General features: G+C 37.3%; 1 protein-coding gene across 1 annotated transcript in view; it reads right to left on the bottom strand.

Moving 5' to 3' along the window:
- PRKG2 (protein kinase cGMP-dependent 2) overlaps window positions 1–18,374 on the bottom strand; it is a 95,357-nt gene that overhangs the window by 40,322 nt on the left and 36,661 nt on the right. Inside the window, exons 3-6 of the mRNA XM_004590610.2 lie at window positions 16,359–16,525; window positions 13,413–13,526; window positions 8,484–8,589; window positions 5,958–6,021 (exon numbers count right to left, since the gene is read on the bottom strand). Of these exons, the coding sequence (XP_004590667.2) occupies window positions 5,958–6,021; window positions 8,484–8,589; window positions 13,413–13,526; window positions 16,359–16,525 (451 nt within the window). The remainder of the gene's footprint in view (window positions 1–5,957; window positions 6,022–8,483; window positions 8,590–13,412; window positions 13,527–16,358; window positions 16,526–18,374) is intronic.

Raw genomic sequence — 18,374 nt, 5'->3', positions numbered from 1 at the left:
CAAATTAACCTTGCATTGCCGACCACACCTCATGTTGCTTGAGAACTAGATAAGACAGCAAAGCTAAAGTTTCTAGTGGAGCTTTTGCACTGGGTACTATGAAGTGTGAAATATTGTCTAAAAGGCTACAAGATAGTCACGCAAGCCTTCCATGGGATTAATCGCTATTCAGGTAAATTGCACTCCACAGTCTCCCTGCTGGTAGCTGTAGTCATGTGATTAACATCTCGCTAAAACAGTCTAACGGGAACTGATACATGCCAGGCCAGGTTCATGAACACTTTCACACACATGTCTTCATATAGTATTCTAAATTGGAGTGACAAGGGCCAGAGAGTTCTGGAAAATCATGTTGAAATGGCAGAGAAGCCATGAGCTTGGGTTCCTGAGTGACAGCTAAGATCCAATCATGATCAATTTTTTTCTGGATTTGTTTGAATAGGGGCAAACTTATACTCTATTCAAACAACAATATTATGAATTTCTTTGCATCAGGATTTGATGACTGCAGCACTTCATTCTCCAGATGTAGTACAAATCTTCACAACATACAGCTTTGAGTCCACTATTGACATGGCCGTCACCCTGAAAGAGTAGCCACAATCCTACACTCTAGGAGTCTTCATTGTGTAGCTAATGTTCTCTTTGCTAAAATGGCTGTGGTCTTATTAGATGTCCCTGTTCCTAGGTCCTTCCTGTTCCCAAATCTCACTCTCAAGTACCCACATGGAGAATTGCCAAGAGCTGTGAGACTGCTTCTCAGTTGGCACAGCCTTTCATGTGTACAGAGGTGTGGCCCTAATTCCTGTTCACGAGATCCAGGCAAAGGGAGAAAGCCTAAAAGGGAACACTGAGAAAGAGCTTTGTTACTTTTTAAGGGACAACATTCCTAGTGTTGTTTTTCCCCAGGATGACTTTTTGTCACCCAAAACCATGGACAGAAGATAAATAATGCCTCCCAGTGTGTTGACAGTAACTTCACAGATCAGAAAAGACTGTGGAAATAGGTCAAACCAAAAGTATATAGTGGTGAGTACTGACTGTGATGCTAAACTGCCCAGTGTTTGTCAACCAAGGAGGACAGCTGGATGAGCCAGGGTGGTCAACAAGACCAAAAAAAGAAACACAAATCATGTAGTTATTTTCGTATGGCTACACTGCACAGGGATTGCCGAGAGAAGCAATCAGTCACAGACACTATCTTGTAGAGTGATGATTCTCATGCGTTTTTGACCCTGATCTATAGCCAGAAGTACATTTTACATGCATGTCCAAACCACATACAAGTCCATGCACACATACAAACATCTCTGCAAAAAAAAATTAAATACAGTCTTCAAAATAATGCCTACTACTTGGAAGTAGGCATTGACGTGGTGTTGAAGATGTCTGCATTCCATTTTGTTTGCTAACCACCTCTGTTGCCAATTCTATCTTTCTGCTGATGTAGACCCTGAGAAAAAGCAGAAAATGGCAGCTTTTTTCTTGATTTCCTGTCAGCCATGTGGGAAGCCTGGACTGAGTTCTCAGCTCCCAGCCTCAGTTTGACACAGAAAAGTCACTGAAGGTATTTATGGAGTGAACCAAACACCAGGGATTCTGTCTGTAACTCTAACACTTTTTCTCTCTCTCTCTCTCTCTCTCTCTCTCTCTCTGTCTCTCTCTCTCTCTCTCTGGCTGTCTGTCTCCCCGTCTTGCAAATAAATACATATATAAATATTTTAAAATAAAAATAAAGGAAACTATCTTGAAACTTTGAGAGGAGTTACTTGGTATATGGCAACAAGGAAAAATAAGGAAGTCAATTTCAAGGTTAGAGTGAGAGGCAAAACTCAGGAAGAAATTGTAAAAACAGAAAAAGTTAAAGATGGAGGTTTTTTTTCCTCTGTAAACAATATGCTCATTTGGTGATAATCTAGGAAAATCTGGATTCTCAGAGACTGTGCATGGTCTATAAAACCAGAGCAAATTACAAGGTTATGGAAGGGAAACACAAAGAAGCAAGCCTATTGCTTCTTCAGAATCTTCCATGTGTGAGTAGAATTCTCACTACAATTAAGTGTTGAAAATATACAACCAGAGGCATTATACACTAACCTACGTATACACATCCTTCCGTGTACCATGTGCCTAAGTACCCAGGACTGTTGTTTGAAAAAAGTTTGCACTTACTTGGGTTGTTACTAGGGGGGTGTGTGTGTGTGAGTACATGTGTGTGTGTCTGTAAATTCTCCAAGTCTAATATTTAAAATAGCTTAGAAATTTTCAACCAACACATGTGGACCAGCTGGATGCTATTAACTACTCAGGCTTGAATGATTGATTTTGTCCAAGGAACCAGGTCCTACCCTATGAAAGGAAAATCAAAATGATTTCTAATCATTTATATAATAATAATGAAGTTGTATTGCCAAATTTATAGAATTCTGTAATTGAAATAATGAAGATGTGGCCCAAGACCTTCATTTTGTGTCTGAGGAGACTGCAATGCCCACTACAGTTAACTGACACTACAGTTAGTGACACAGGTAGGACCACAACCGTATTCTCCATTCTTAGGGCTGGTGACCATCCTACAACCCCACTAGTCCATAACCTGTCAAAATCTGCAAATATCTCAATTTTCTTGTGGGTTTAGCCATAATGAATAAAATAAGAAAACCTCTCTTATTGTAACTATTAGTAAGAAATAAAGAAAAAGGAATTAAACTGAAAAAATATTAAAGATGAAACATTCTTGAACAAAGAGGCAGAAGATGACAAACTCTAAATATATACGTCCTATCGATAACTTCACTGGGGCTTCTCAAACTTCATAAGCACAAGCATTGCATTAATAAAGTTTTGAAATCTGAACTTGGGACCCTCAATGGAACTTGTGATCCAATTAGTAGAGCCTGGTATCTGTGAATCTGCCTTTTAACCACCAGGACTGCTGATCTGAATAACAGCAACAACATTTAACACAACTCCACTTTACTCTACCTCCACCCAGGGCTTTGTGAAAGGTGGTCTAGAATCTGTAAGAGTCAGGGAACTTTAGGATCAATGACAATATTGGTAATTCAGGACAGCAACATCAAATCCCATTCTTTCTGTACGAATCACTGTGTCTAGGATGTGTGATATCACAAAGTCCTTTTACCCCATCTTTTGTCCTACACACCTGCCAGGCAAAGGTCACATCATCATCTTTCTTACCATCGGCCATTTCACTGCATTCTGAGTTTATCATGCTATAGGGTTTTCATCGGTTTTCTATTTTCTTCAGGTTTATTATTTCAAAGAGTTATAGAGACAGAGAGAGACAGAGTTCTCTCCCTAGATGGCCTCAATGACTGGGGTTGGGACAGGCCAAAGCCAGGAGTCAGGATTTTCATGCGGGTCTACCATATAGCTGCGGAGGCCCAAGCACATGGGTCATCTTCCATTGTTTTTCCCACTCACATTAGCAGCGAGCTGGATTGGAAACAGGAAGCTGTATTTATATGCCTTCATCAGAGAAGGCAACTTAAGCGACTATGCCACAACATCAGCTTAAAAGCACATCAGTGACAATGTTACTATTATCAGTCCCACTCTGATATTCTCATCAGAATGCAAAAAGAGGCTTAAGTCAACAATTGCCTTTAGAACCAAATGTTCTAAGCTATTTAAGGTACAATGAGAATACTGGAACTCTGCACAAGCACCACAACTTGGAGTAGGAGTTCCCTGGTCTAAGTCTGCAAACACATTAGATAAATGACTTGGTGATGAAAAATTCTAAAGCATTGATCTGCACAACTCTCATCCCATCTTAACACCGCCAGGAAATTCCCAAATCAACTCTTCAGTACTATGACAGACAGATTCAGCCTGTTTTTCTCAAAGACTTTGGAGCAGGTATGCAGGACAGCCAGCCTTGGAACCCAGCGGGTAGGCTGTGAAAACGCTGGTGCACTGAGGACTGGCTATTGTCAGGACCCTGTTGATGGGTCATTAGTCCAGGCTATACTGCTAAAGTTATGTGGTTTTCTTAGAGCTAAATGGATCCCATTGCTCCCTTGCTAATCACTTTCACATTTGAGATTTTTTCATACATTTCAGAGTCACATGTGTTTGCTAGGTATGAATAAAGAGCCCTATATTAACTGTGCTGCTGTTTGGGAATGCTGAGATATCCTAAAACTTTGCCAGGGAGTATGAAAAGATGAGACTTTTAGACTCGTATTGTGTGTTAATTAATGCTGGATCTGAGCCTCCTCCCCACATCCCCATCTAAACAGTCTGTAGCTATTGCCCATGGCTGCTATAAATATGTCTAATTTACCATTTATTTTTAATAACAGTAAATTTTCATATTTTCTGCCAGCATGAAATTCCCTTCTGGTGAATCTACTTTACTAATATTATATTAAAAACAGATTTCCTTGGTTAACAAAAAATACAGGGCTTTTCCAGCTTTAAGTAAAAACACCCTCAGAAATTAGGATGAATTATTAATTTGTACCATCTGTGATTGGGTTATGTTACACCGAGAAAATCCCAAGAGATGTGGGGTAAACAGGCTTCTTGAAAATGATTTCATATCTGAACCCCTGGGGACACAGGCCCAGGGACTGTGTCATCATGGTCTGTCCTTGATAAACTATTGGATGGGTTCCATGATTTGTAACTGGAAACATCACTGGTGTCGCTTACACTAAGCCACACAATGGTCCCCACTCCCTTCCCAGCAGGTATTAGTTTACATTGTGTGTTGTGACAGACAGAAGCATGAATCTTTCTACAGTCAGTCTTGTGGGTTTCCCCCCTCCCGCTGAGAACAGCTTTATAAATGTTTAACATCTCCATGTGATTCCTTTACTATTCCCTGTCTCTTTTAAATTCCATAAAGGTAATTTTTGGTTTCAAGGAAATGGAGTCTCCAAAAAGAGAGGCGATTTGCTTTGAATTTTAATCTCTGAAATCTGAACAGGTTTTCATCAAATGCATATCACTAGAATTTGAGGTACATGTCATAAAAGCATTATTCATGAAAAGACTTGACTAATTTTGGACCCAAACCAACCATCTGGGTGATGCCTAACATGAGTTTTTGAACACATTCCAATATCCTGTTTTCCCCTAGGTGTCAAAATAGATAGAGTGCTTCTTAAGCACAGGTTATTTTCTTTCTTTTTTTTTTTAAGATTTATTTATTTTATTACAAAGTCAGATATACGGAGAGGAGGAGAGACAGAGGAAGATCGTCCGTCCGATGATTCACTCCCCAAGTGAGCCGCAACGGCCGGTGTGCGCCAATCCGATGCCGGGAACCTGGAACCTCTTCAGGGTCTCCCACGCGGGTGCAGGCTCCCAAATCTTGGGCTGTCCTCGACTGCTTTCCCAGGCCACAAGCAGGGAGCTGGATGGGAAGTGGAGCTGCCAGGATTAGAACTGGCGCCCATATGGGGTCCCGGGGCTTTCAAGGCGAGGACTTTAGCTGCTAGGCCACGCCGCCGGGCCCCACAGGTTATTTTCAAAAGCATTTTCATGGCTTAGCAAGTTCATGTATACAGTGTTTCATAGTCTGATTCAGAAGTTTGTCACCAAAAGCACCTTCTCTGCTCCAGTTCCTAAGTATGCCTCATTAACTCTATGAAACTGTATGGGATTATGATATTAACTGGAGAAAATCAAATGCCACAAGTAAGGAGAATTACTTTCACGAAGTATACTAAAAGATGAAAGTATTAAATCAAATTTCACTTTACACACACACATTCATTTTCTTTTCATACATTTTAGTAGAGCTTACACTTTCCCCAGCCTCTTTAATCAGTCTAAGTTAGCTTAAGGTTTGTCACAAAGAAAAGTCCCCTGGTTTCTGCATGCTGATGATCTACTTTCCTTTCCTTTTTATTCATTCCCATTGCTGATGACATGACTAGATTCTAGAATCTTCGAATGACTTTCATTTTAAAATTTCTTACCACTTCCAAGCAGTCGATGATCTTGGTTAATTTATCTTCAGGTAAATTCTTCAGCAAGGATACACTTTAAAATTAAAAAGAAACTTTTTAAAACATATTTAAAATTATCTCCCTGTACTAAACTATAAACACAGACTTTGTATGTTTCACAGCATTCTAAAAACATAATGCATTTTAATTTTCCAAAGGAAGATTCCCAATAACTGAAAACAGGTTAGTAGCCGAATATAATAGCCACTGGGAATTATAGGATCATAGACATTTATAACAGGTAGATAAGTGAAACCAATAAAATATCATAAAGACCATAGTGTGTCTATGTGGTGGGAACATCGAAAAACTGTTGTTAGTTTTAAAAATTAATCACATCCAGAAATGGGTTCCTCTCCCCATATCAATAGGTTTTCAATTTGGGTTGCGTGAGGATCAGAATGTCATCCGAATCCTTGAATGAAGTGAGGACTGAAAGCAGAGGGGACATGAAGCTAACACTGAAATGATCTTTGATCATTAGTCACAATGACAGCCATGTAAGGGGAACACATTTACATACAATAATAACAAATAAAGAATGGACTAGAATACCAAAACTAATTATTTTTTTAATTAGAAATTTCATTAACAATTATCAGGCAATTAACAGGATTAACTGATGCTCTTCAACAAAATTGCTCTGCTACTTAACTCATTTTAACTCAGAACCATCAGTAAAATTTTCTAAGATACACATTTTGTGCTTGCTATCTAAAATTGAAATCTGTTAAGGAAAAAAAAAATGCCACTGCTCTCCAAGTAAGTGAAAAGGCAAAGAGCTCCAGTCTGACTGTGACTCAGCGGCACTGGAAGGCACGTGGGCAGGAAACACACTCAGGAATGTTTGCTTCAAAACTTTCTGTATCTGCAAAACGCTAAACAAGTTCAACAAGTCCTGGTAGGAAAAATCAAATAGTCCCGTGATGAAACTCAGCAAGAGCTGAAACAAACGGCTGAAGTAACAGCAGAAGGTCCTAGAGAAAACACTGAGTAAAAACCTGAGTCGCCAAAACAACACCATTTTTATAAAACTTAAAAATTAAGTAAATCAAATGGTGGGCAAAGTTATGAAGAACACCCATGGAATGATCTCTACCCCTTGGGGTTACATTAATCTCGGGCAGGGGGACAGGTCAGAAAACTGGAAGTCACATGAGGCAGAACGTCAACACTGCTCACTTTCTATTCTTTCGGAAATAGCTTCATGGGCATTTGTGTTCCTAGTTTAGCTGCCTATTAATCCAATGGCAAAAAATAACAAGCATTTCTCATTGATTAACACATGTTCATCATGTGTTCCAAACCAGGTCCTACGATGTCAGTGAAAATTCTGTTTTATGAACTCATCACCTTTGGGGATGGTTGAAGAAAGGCAAGTGTTCATTTTTGTATCCCTTTATGGGCCTTGCATAAATGTGACTTATTAGCTTTCATTACTGACTCTATTACTTTGTTGTTGGATTTTGAGTTCACCTATTTTTGGGTAGAGCCCAAATTTGGACAGCTAAGGGGCTGCCTGTCTTACAGGTCCGGTACCTCCTTGTCAACATTGCAGCTCTCCGCAGACATTATTGCGTCCTGAGGAGCAAACAAGCACGATTTTATGTGGGAAGCTCTGACAGCTGCGATGTTATACTGATTTACAATGTGTTTATTCAATGGTTATTCAGTTCTCACTATAGGCAAGGCACCATAGGACAATGACAAAATTGCTGATATGCAAGATTAAATCTCAAATTTGCTGGTATGCAAGATTATACTGTTGGTAAGCAGAACTTGTTTTGGGAGATTACAGGATACTTTATTTTATTACCATTTATCAAAAGTAACACTCATGACAGTATATATTACAGCTTCAAAGGCTGACAAAACTCCCAGGGACCTTATAAAAACAGCTTAAATAACGAATTCATACTCTTGAAAAATGTTTAATGGAACTTTGTTAATTAAACATTTTCTTCTCTATAAATGGCCACATTCCAGCTATTGAGGGCAGAACTGGTCACACTGAAGTACACTCTAAAGATCCACATCATCAGGCCAAGTATCATTAATATTTGGGGCAGGTTAATTTGCTATCCCTAATAGTAATCTGGAAGATGTTGTAGTTACGCAGATAAGATGTCTTAGGAAAAGTAAACAAGGATAGTCTAATCCATCAACTCTAATATTATTCTAAAGTCAAGAGAGCAATCAAGGAAAAATGTTCTTAGGATTTTTTGCAAATATTTCCAGAATACACACTCTGGCTTCATCGATTTAAGGATAAAGACTAGTAGAGGAAATAAACCAGTGCACACGGCTAGTGGAGATTGAATAGAATTTTTAATATATATGGGTATTTACAACAAAGGCATCCTTATGCTCCTTTGACTTCTTCATGTGGGGAATGTTCAATGAGAGAAGCTCATAGTAAATTATTTTTTCTGAGAAAATCAACATATCCAGGACACGGGCACATCATGGTCTCCCTTCACCCTAGTGTGTTCTTACCTTCTGAGGAAGTTTCTGTACTGCTCATCTCTAGCTTGGGCTGTCCTCCTCATTATATTCTGGAAAACCTCCCGGTCCAGAGTCCATGTTTTTACATTGGTGATAGCTTTTAAAATGCAACAACACAATAAAATATTGTTTAGTGCCCTTGAAGGATATATTGCAAAACAATTCACAAAGTTGCAATACGTTCTCAGATATTGGTTTTTCTTACAAGGTATATTATTTACACAGCCTAATAGAAAGAGGCAATTAAACAAGTGGCAATTGGGCCCAGCGCGATAGCATAGAGGTTAAGGTCCTCGCCTTGAATGCGCCAAGTTCCCATATGAACACCAGTTTTAATCTCAGCAGGCCCGCTTCCCATCTAGTTCCCTGCCTATGGCCTGGGAATGCAGTTGAGGATGACCCAAAGCTTTGGGACCCTGCATCCGCGTGGCAGACCTGGAAGAAGCTCCGGGCTTCAGATTGCCTCAGCTCCAGCCTTGTGGCCGCTTGGGGGAAGTGAACCATCAGGTGGAAGATCTTCGTCTCTGTCTGTCTCTCCAATAAAAATAAACAAATCTTTAAAATAAATAAATGATAATTTACTTATCATTTTGATTTTTGAAATGGACCATGATTTGGAAATGAGTAGTATAAGATTTTCTTCCTGATTATGTTTTGGTTTGGATGCTATTCAGGTCAGTTTACAGCTCTCAATAATGCATTCTATTACTAGACAGCATCTCAGACTCACACTGTGATTAAAGGCAAAGCCAGGCAGCCAGTAGCTAACTCGGAGTTCGGAATTCACATGCAGAGAGCTAAAAGTTTTCTTTGTGTATGTATGTCTTTGTATCTTTTCATGACTGGATGTGATGACAAAAGTGTCCATATAAATTAAGGGTCTCCATGGCCACCTTGCATAAAATACACACACACACAACTTTTAGGAGAATTAGAAAGCTTCTGAGAATCTTTATAGGAAATTCATACAAGGCAAATGAAACATGAAAAGAAAGCACAGTAGAAATAACAGCTCTAATTCAAACTCTATATGCAATGTTAGTTACAAGATTAAGAAAAAAAAAAAAAAAGAAGTAATAAGAGCCTACAAAGCTCCAATTTACCAAACTTTAGAGTCAATTAGAGATCTCTAGATATTCCTTTTAAAATACGAATCCCTTAATGGGTACCAAATAAACAAATGAAGGTACTAGGTTCCTGGCATATAGTGCAGCGGGGTGAATGAAGCTCAGAACAGTCTATTTACACACTCAAGGAGCTAAGAGAGCAGAGTAGCTCAGCTCACAGCCTGCAACCCCAGGGCAATGACAAAGAGGGAAATAATGATTACTGTAATTTGTTCGTTACATGTTATATATACATATTGGAATACCCATATGCATGTACAGTTATAGTGGATCATCACGGTTCACCCTTCCCAGCACCCCTTGCTTTATAGCCCCTTTTTAAGCCTCAAGGAGCCTTCGTACAGAAGAGCAACAGTCTTGAGATCAGCAGTCTGCAACCCTCTCCTCTATCACCCCAAAGCTCTATCCTCGATTTGATTTGGGACTGGGGACAGGGACTCAGCTTTTTGTAATACCTCATTAGAGATTCTGCTTGAGGATATGAGTTGGGACCACAGAATTTGTACATTTTATGGTTTTTATTTCATTTTTAAATTGACATAGAATAAGGCATACACATGAAGACCGTGTAATATTCAACACGCATATACATTGCTTAATTTCCAAATCAGGAAAAAGCTTATCTGTCTCCCAAAATGTTTATTATTTCTTTGTGATGAAAACATTCAAAGCCCACTCTTCTAGTTTTTAAAGAAAACCACACAGTATACTTTTATTATTTATGATCACCCTATACTTCAACAGGCCACCAGAACTTACAACTCTTATCTAAGTAAAACTTAATACTGTCAATCTCCATTTCCCTATCCTTCTCTCCCCATTACCCTTGCTAGGCTCTTCCCAGGCTCTGCTAATCAACATTCTATCACAGGAGAGCAACTTCTTTTCTTTTCCCAAAGACTTAATTTATTTGAAAGTTAGAGGGAGAAAGATAGAAATAACACATTAGAAAAAGCTCTTTCATGACACCACAAACATAAAATCTGCAAAAATTCTTCTCATATATGTCTAATTTCTCTTGTTAAAAAATTATTTATTTGTATTTGAAAGGAAGCTCTCCAAGCAGGGGAGATAAGTCTTCCATCTACTGGTTCACTCCCCAAATACCCGTAATGGCCAGAACTAAGCCAATCCAAAGCTGATCTCCTATGTGTGTAGGGGTCCAAGAACTTGAGTCATTCTCTGTTGCTTTCCCAGACCATAAAAAGGGAGCTGGATGAGAAGTGGAGCGGCCGGGACTAGACCCAATACCCGTCTGTTATGCTGGCACTGCAAGGTGTAAGATTAGCTTAGTCATTCAATATGATGCCCCCCTACAGATCATTTTTAAACTGGATTATTTATTTTTTTCTGATTGAGCTACTTGAGAACCTGAGATACTGTGACAAGTAACCTTCGTTAGATGTAAATCTTGCAAAAATTTTCCCATTTTGTACTTTTCTATTCTGTTTTTCTTGCTTTACAAAGCTTTCAGTTTTATAAAATCCTAAGTGTCTATTTTTACTTTCATTTCCTGTGATTTTGAAGTCTGATCCAAAAATTCCTTGCCCATTTTCTTGTATCCCCTACCTTTAATTTTAGTAGTTTCATCATTTCAAGTCTTTTTTTCTTCACTCTAAGACTTACATTCAGACTTTTAATTCATTTTGAATTGGTTTTTACCAAGGTCAGAAACAGGGGTTGGGGGAGGCAGGCTTCCCATTCCATTTTTCTATATATGCATATCCAATTTTCCAGCACTACTTATTAAAAAAAATCTCCCTTTCTCCAGTACATATTCTTAGCTCCTTTTCCAAAGATCAGTGTCTGCATCAAGCCAGCATTTTGGCTCAAGGGATTAAGTCACCACCTGTGGCATCCAATATGAGCACTAATTTGAGTCATCTCTGCTACACTTTTAATCCAGCTTCCTGTTAATACTTTTGGAAAAGGAGTGGAAGATGGCTGAAGTACTTGAGCCGCTGCAAGATACGTGGAAGACCAGGAAGGAGTTATAGGATCCTGGCTTACACCTGAGACACATGCAGTTGTTGGGAACATTTGAGGAGTGAACCAGTGGAGAGAAGATATTTCTCTCTGGATCTGTCCATCTGTCTTACTGTGTCATTCCCTCTAGTAAATAAAATGAACATTTTTTAATAAGAATATCAATGGCTATGTACAAATGAGTTCATTTATAGATTCTTTGTTCTGTTCCATAGGTTGATGTATCTATTTTACATTAAAATCATGTTGTTTTAATTAGTGTAGCTTTACAGTGTGCTTTTAAGTTTGGTCATATAACTCTTTACCCTCTCCTCCCTCGATTTTGTTTTGTTTTGATATGTTTTGCTTGATATCATGTTAGAATCCCATGCAGAAGTTAATAGTGTTTTATTTTGAGATATGTGAAAAATGCTACTGATATTTTGATGGAGATTGCATTGAGTCTGGAATTCATTTGGGTAGTATAAACAATGTAGTGCTATTGATTTCTTCCAATCGGTGAATATAGGATACTTTTCCATTTATTTATGTCCTCCTCAGGTTTTCCATGACGACTTATAATTTTTAGTGTAGAGATCTTTCATCTCTTTGGTGTTTTTTCCTAGGTATTTTTTTTTTTACTTGTAGCTGTTGCAATTAGGATTGCTTGTTTGACTTCTTTCTCAGATAATGACTATCTATGGATAACAATGATACTAATTTTTACACATTTACTTTGTATCCTTTAACTTTCTTAAAATCATTTATTCTAGCTTTTTTGGGGGGGATGGGTGGAATATTTGGAGTTTTCTACCTACAAGATTATGTCATCTTGCAAACATCTACAATTTAACTTTCTCTTTTTTATTTTGATGTCCTTTATTTCCTTCCCTTACCTAATTTTGCTTGTTATGACTACCGTGTAATGTTAGACAAAAGAGATTGAAAGTGAATCTCCTTGTCTTACTCTATACTCTATGTCATACAAATCCTTTGGCTTTTTATAATTAACTAAGATGTTGTTGCTGAGTTGTTCTTATAGTTGGCCTTTGTTATGTTGAGATACATTTCTTCTATACCTAATGTGGTAGGAGTTTTTAATCATGAAGGGATGTTGGATTTAATCAAATGCCATTTTTTTATCTACCAGGATGCTCACAGGTATGAACCTTTGACTCTTTTGACATAGTATATTGTGTTCAGGAAGTATTTATGCTTCTAGTTTATCAACAATGATGGCATACGGTTGTTTATAATAATCTCTAATGACTCTTCTCATGCTTGTGGTGTCATGCAATCCACACTTTACAAATACTTCCTCTGTGTTAATACACACGAATCTAGTCCAGGACAGTGAGAAACAACACATCTAAAAAACTCAGAAGAGAACTCAAGCTTACTATGAACAAAGTCGAAAAAGTAGAAATCCTCAAGATCACACGTGTAGATTCTCATTTTACTAATTTTTACCCCTTTTGATATCTGTACTTTTTCATTGTTTGCATTAATTTTTGTCTCCAATTTGTAGATCCTCACAGAGATAAGAAATTATGCAGATGTCCACAGAGAAGAATATTAAAATGTATATATTGAATTCATTTTGCTTAAGGTCATTTTCATATTTTGTAGGGATTTACTTAATGTAAAAAGTTATTTTTATCTTCAATGATTTAGACAAGTGTTCAGTTTAGATTGCCATAGTATTTGTATTAATAACATTTGAAGAAAATGACTGACAAAATAAATGGGTCAGGATACAATCATGACTCACCTAGGTTACCTTTAACATTGTGTAATAATTCTGAAATGGCATTTTATCTTGTCCTACCTTTCACAGAGGCAGTCCTGGTACAATTGTATAAAATGGCTAGTTCCCCAAATGTGGTCCACATAGGAATGGATGACAGCAATTTCTCTCCTTGGAATACTTCTAATCGTCCCTCTATAAATAGAATTCAAACATATATGCATAACGAAAATACGCATGGATCCCATTAAAATTTTTTAAATCAAAATTTATAATGTATCTATACACACATGATTATTATTTGCATTGTAATGTAGCAGTTGAGAGTGAAGACTAAATTTGACTCTTTCTACTTATTAGCTGAGTCACTTGGAGAGCATTTTCATTTTTGTCTATAGTTCCATATTGATAATGGAGATAATCATAATTAATAGTACTATTTCATAATCTTTGTGGTGATTAAGTTAAAATAGTAGGAAGCCTAAAACAATAGCTAGCATGGAGGAAAGGAGGAAATGCTACAAATTAGCTATTATTAACACTTGCATGTATATCTTAAACATTGTTACATATCTCCTTTCCTGAAGCATTCAATCCTACCTAAAGGCTATGTGATTAAACTATTTCCCTTTTACTAGAAGCCCAGCAATCACTATGTGTCTTGAAATCACAGTGGCGTTGTTTAAACTAAAGGAAGCACAGCTTGTGAAGACTGTCCGTGCACTAGAGTCCTATTGCCTGATTTTAAGTCATGGCTCTACTAGTCATTGGCTGAATGACCTTGGAAGTGACTTGATAGTGCTTTCAACATTGCTCATTTAAATGTAAGGCAAAGTTACATAAAAAAATTCATTAAAAATGCCATTGAAAGATAAAGTTATCTTGGTGCAAAAATTTTGAGATGCATGCATAGTTTTGCTTCTATAACATGTAATTTCCATAATCTTTGGAAGAACTGCTCACATGAATTATGAATGTGACACTCAGAAAAGTGCTTAGCATGTTTCAATACTTAGACAAATGGAGATGGGGACAGGCAGAACTTCATCAGCCTTTCAACAACTTTCTTCCATCCCTTTCAAGCAAATGTAAACAAAACTTTTTGCAATCCAAATTATAAGGAAAATGCACTTAAATTCTGAGAGGAAGACAAAAAAGGTGAGGTAAAGACTTTTATTTAAGAATCAGTCTCTTTCTCCTAAATCTCCACTAATCATCTCTGAGATGTCTCTGTCCACCCATTCAGTGTATCTGCCAGAGCATCACAGTGGACATAACAGATGCTTCATCTGACAGCATCTATATTACTGTAAGAAAAAGCCTCACAAATCACACAGATTAGATATGCATCTTAATAGCTTCCCATTACGGCTAAATTTTACTCCATCAAAACCACTCAATGTCCAGTTGACACCATTGATGTTAACACAGCCCAAGGATTTATCTAATTGGTTATGGCTCACAGAACTTGAGCAGCGGAGAAGAATTACATGGGAGAGCAAAAGTTTGAGTTAAATATGATTTTACAAATTGCTGTCCATGCTATATTTGATATAGGGAAGAGATTTAATTGCAAAATTAATTTGCTCAACCAGATAATTAAACCAGGCTATTCAGTTCCTTACATGACATTGTAATTAATTCAAACAAGAAACCATCCAATTTTCATTTCCATGTACAATCCTGATCTCAAAAGCAGATTTGATACTGACTTCCACTCAACCTCTTTTCCCCAAAAAACATTCATTAGAGTTAGTGGCAAGAAACAAGACAGCATGACAACAGTTTCACATCCATTTTAGTACATTTCACAAATGTTCGTTGGCTTAATCACATGTATTCTCTTACCAGAAAGCTCTATTGTTGATGAAGTACATGTGAAACCACCAAGCAGAAAAAAATGCAAGAAAGAAAAACTGCTGTTTACCTGACCCATTAAAGCTTAAACCTGGTTAGTTAAGGATAAACGCTGGTGCTTGACTAGAACAATCACTCATGACTCCAGAATTTTAAAGGTGCTCACAGATGTGTATGTTACAAATTAGATGCAAATCATTACATTACTGTCATCTTTAAGGAATCAAAGTAGATGAAAGCAGTTTTTTATATGCCAGGAATTGAGTAATACAAGTCTTATCATTTTACATAGGCTATTTCTGTCCTAAGACCCCAAGGAATAAAAGCATTGCTCGGTTGATCAGGAAACACAATGAAAAATAGAAAGTTCTATGTCTCAGAGTATTACTCCATCTGCATGTGCTAGGTTAACTTTCTTTCCTAAAACTCAAAAACTGAAGCTATTCAGAATTTGGTATGGGTATTCAAAAATTTCATGCTTCTTTTACAAGAAAACATTCTTTTGAAGTAACCACTTTAAATCTTTTGAGAAATAAACCCTTCGACTTTCTAGCCATTATAATTTTCTTATTTAAACATGTTCAAAGTATCATAAAGGTAGAAAATCATTTAAGTGACATTAAAAATACTATTTAATTTGATGTGCCAGTTAAATGTACACAAAACATTTTTCAAAATCATTGGTATATAACCAAATTATTTTCAGAACCACAAAAATTATTATTTTCTTATGCAGATATGTAAAATGTCAAGATATAGCACCAGAATTCCGAATAGAGGCAAATTGTTTAGTAGAGGGAACTGTGGTTAAACACATGGATTCTGAAGTCAAACTGCCAAAGCTTGCATTGAAGCTCACTACTAATAAGCCGTGTAGGTTTGGGTTATGAGACATGATCTTCATTGGTAATATGAAGGAAACTGCAGTTGCTTTATAGTGTTACACAGGAGCTGAAATAGAATCTCTTCACTAAATACTCATTAGAACCTTTGATGCCCAGAAATGCTTTGGCAAATATTACATATTAATGTCACCATATTAGACTAACATTTTGACTAGTTCATGAACTTAGTCTTTTAGGTTTTCTACAAATAGTGCAACTGGTTTTGCATTTCTATAAATGTTTAGAAAATATCTGTCGCAACAGAAAAAAAATCTGTGAAACCTACCTGCTAACACAAAGATATGGTTTCCTGGTTCTCCTTGTTTAATAATGTAACTGCCTTGCTGGTAGTTCCTTCCGTACATGCACTCCACCATGTCTTTAATCTGCTGAGGATCCAGTCTCTTCAGAAACTGGTTTTTATTAAGGGCATCTGTAATGAGCTTCTTCTCACTGGAGTAAAGAAAAATAACTGTTAGTTCCTATGGTTTTAGATGCCAGTTAAGATAACCATATCACAAATTAGAGTGCCCGTCAGCACTCCTGACTCCAGCTTCCTCCTAATGCACAGCCTGGCGGGCAACAGTGATGGCTAAGGGGACGAGGGTCCTGCCATGCACATGGGAGAGCCAGAGGGCATTTCTGCATCCTATTCCACTTCAGGACCATTGAGGACATTTGAGAGTGAACCGGTGGATCCGTGCTGTCTCTTTCTCTGTTACTCAAATAAAAAAAAATAATAAAGTCTTTAAAAGCTATGCTAGTTAATATCAGTGAAAACCATATTTTACCATTTAGATTCACTGTACTACCACACCTTGCTTGTAATTTTAAATCAGTTTTGATAATTAGTATTGCACTGAATGTATTGCCATTCCTTTCTTTTCTATTGCTACTCCTAATTCTATAGTTATTCCTAATCACCAAAAATGTGGACTCCCAAATTCCTAGATGCACTGATAATGGCCTTGTAACATCAACACGGGACATATGTCTAGTGGAAAAAGAAGTTACATTTAAGGAACTGCAACATATTCACTGAAGTATGCCTAGGATAGCATTTGTTATCACCACTAGCTTGTGTGATAACTACTGCTCTTATTTTGTGGAGACAAAGCCTAACAAATAAAAAAAAAATAATCTTATTCCTCATTTTGTTAAAGCTAAAGCTGAGTTTAACATCTGCGTCACTTCTGTGATACCTCACTACACCTTCCAAAGGAGACAGGTGCTTCCTACGGGGCTCATTAGGTTTAATCAGAACCTAGCGGGTGATGGTGGCAGTCTGAATTTCCTTGGGCTTTATGCTAGGTATGTGTAGGTGAGACAGAACCTGCATTTCATGTTTTGCAGCCTATCAATCAATTCTCAAATCCAGATTGTTGATTATCTTAGAACACTTGTCTTTCTGAAAAGAAATAGCTCAAAATTGGTGCTCAATCTCCATTACCATAAAATTCAAAGTTTTAATTAACATACTTTATGTAGACATATTATTCTAATTAATACATCCTAATGAACATATTTTCACATAGATGTTATAAAGCTGTTGAGTTGGAAGAAAAGAGCTTTCATTGGCTAAGACAGAATATTTGCACAATATAGTTTCATGAACTCAGCATGATTTTCAAGGTAGCATTTTTTCCGGTATTTTTCAATCCAACTCTCTGAACATAATCTTGACTGAAAACTAGCAACCTTTTTTACACAAAAATTCTCAGAGCAGGCATTTGGCACAGTGGGTTGTTTAATAAGGAATATGTACATCTCATAATAGAGTAGATTTCGGTCCTGATGAATCCACTTCTTATTTAACTTCCTGATAATGTGCACTCAGGGTGGGAAGTGATGATAACTCCAACACAAGCTCCAGGCTTCAATCTGGTCAAGTCCCAGATGTTGTGGGCATTTAGGGAGTGAAACAGCAATTGGAGGATTCTCTCTCTCTCTCTCATTTTTTAGCCTCTCAAATAAAATGAAAATAAATTTTAAAAGCCCTTCTTAAGTTTTCAAATACTAAGTAAGACTTCATAGATTAACTAAGTCTCTCAAGAGTGCATCCAGCAGGTTACGAAGGTCCACAAGAGGAACAGAATGAATCTTAGTGGTCTTCCCTTCAGTTGCTGCATCCTCAGAGCCATCCAAACACTCGGCATTTAAGTAATTTCTTCCCTCCATCTAATGTATCACCAAGCTCTGTGAATTCTCTTCATAAAATATTACTGTTAGCTGATTTTATTTTCCATCTTCCAGTGTGCTGCCACCATCCAATTAAAAAAAAAAAAAACCTTAGGTCTGGGCA

Source organism: Ochotona princeps, chromosome 7 (genome assembly GCF_030435755.1).
Source record: "Ochotona princeps isolate mOchPri1 chromosome 7, mOchPri1.hap1, whole genome shotgun sequence".
Lineage (NCBI taxonomy): Eukaryota > Metazoa > Chordata > Mammalia > Lagomorpha > Ochotonidae > Ochotona > Ochotona princeps.
This window is presented reverse-complemented; position numbering and strand designations above follow the sequence as displayed.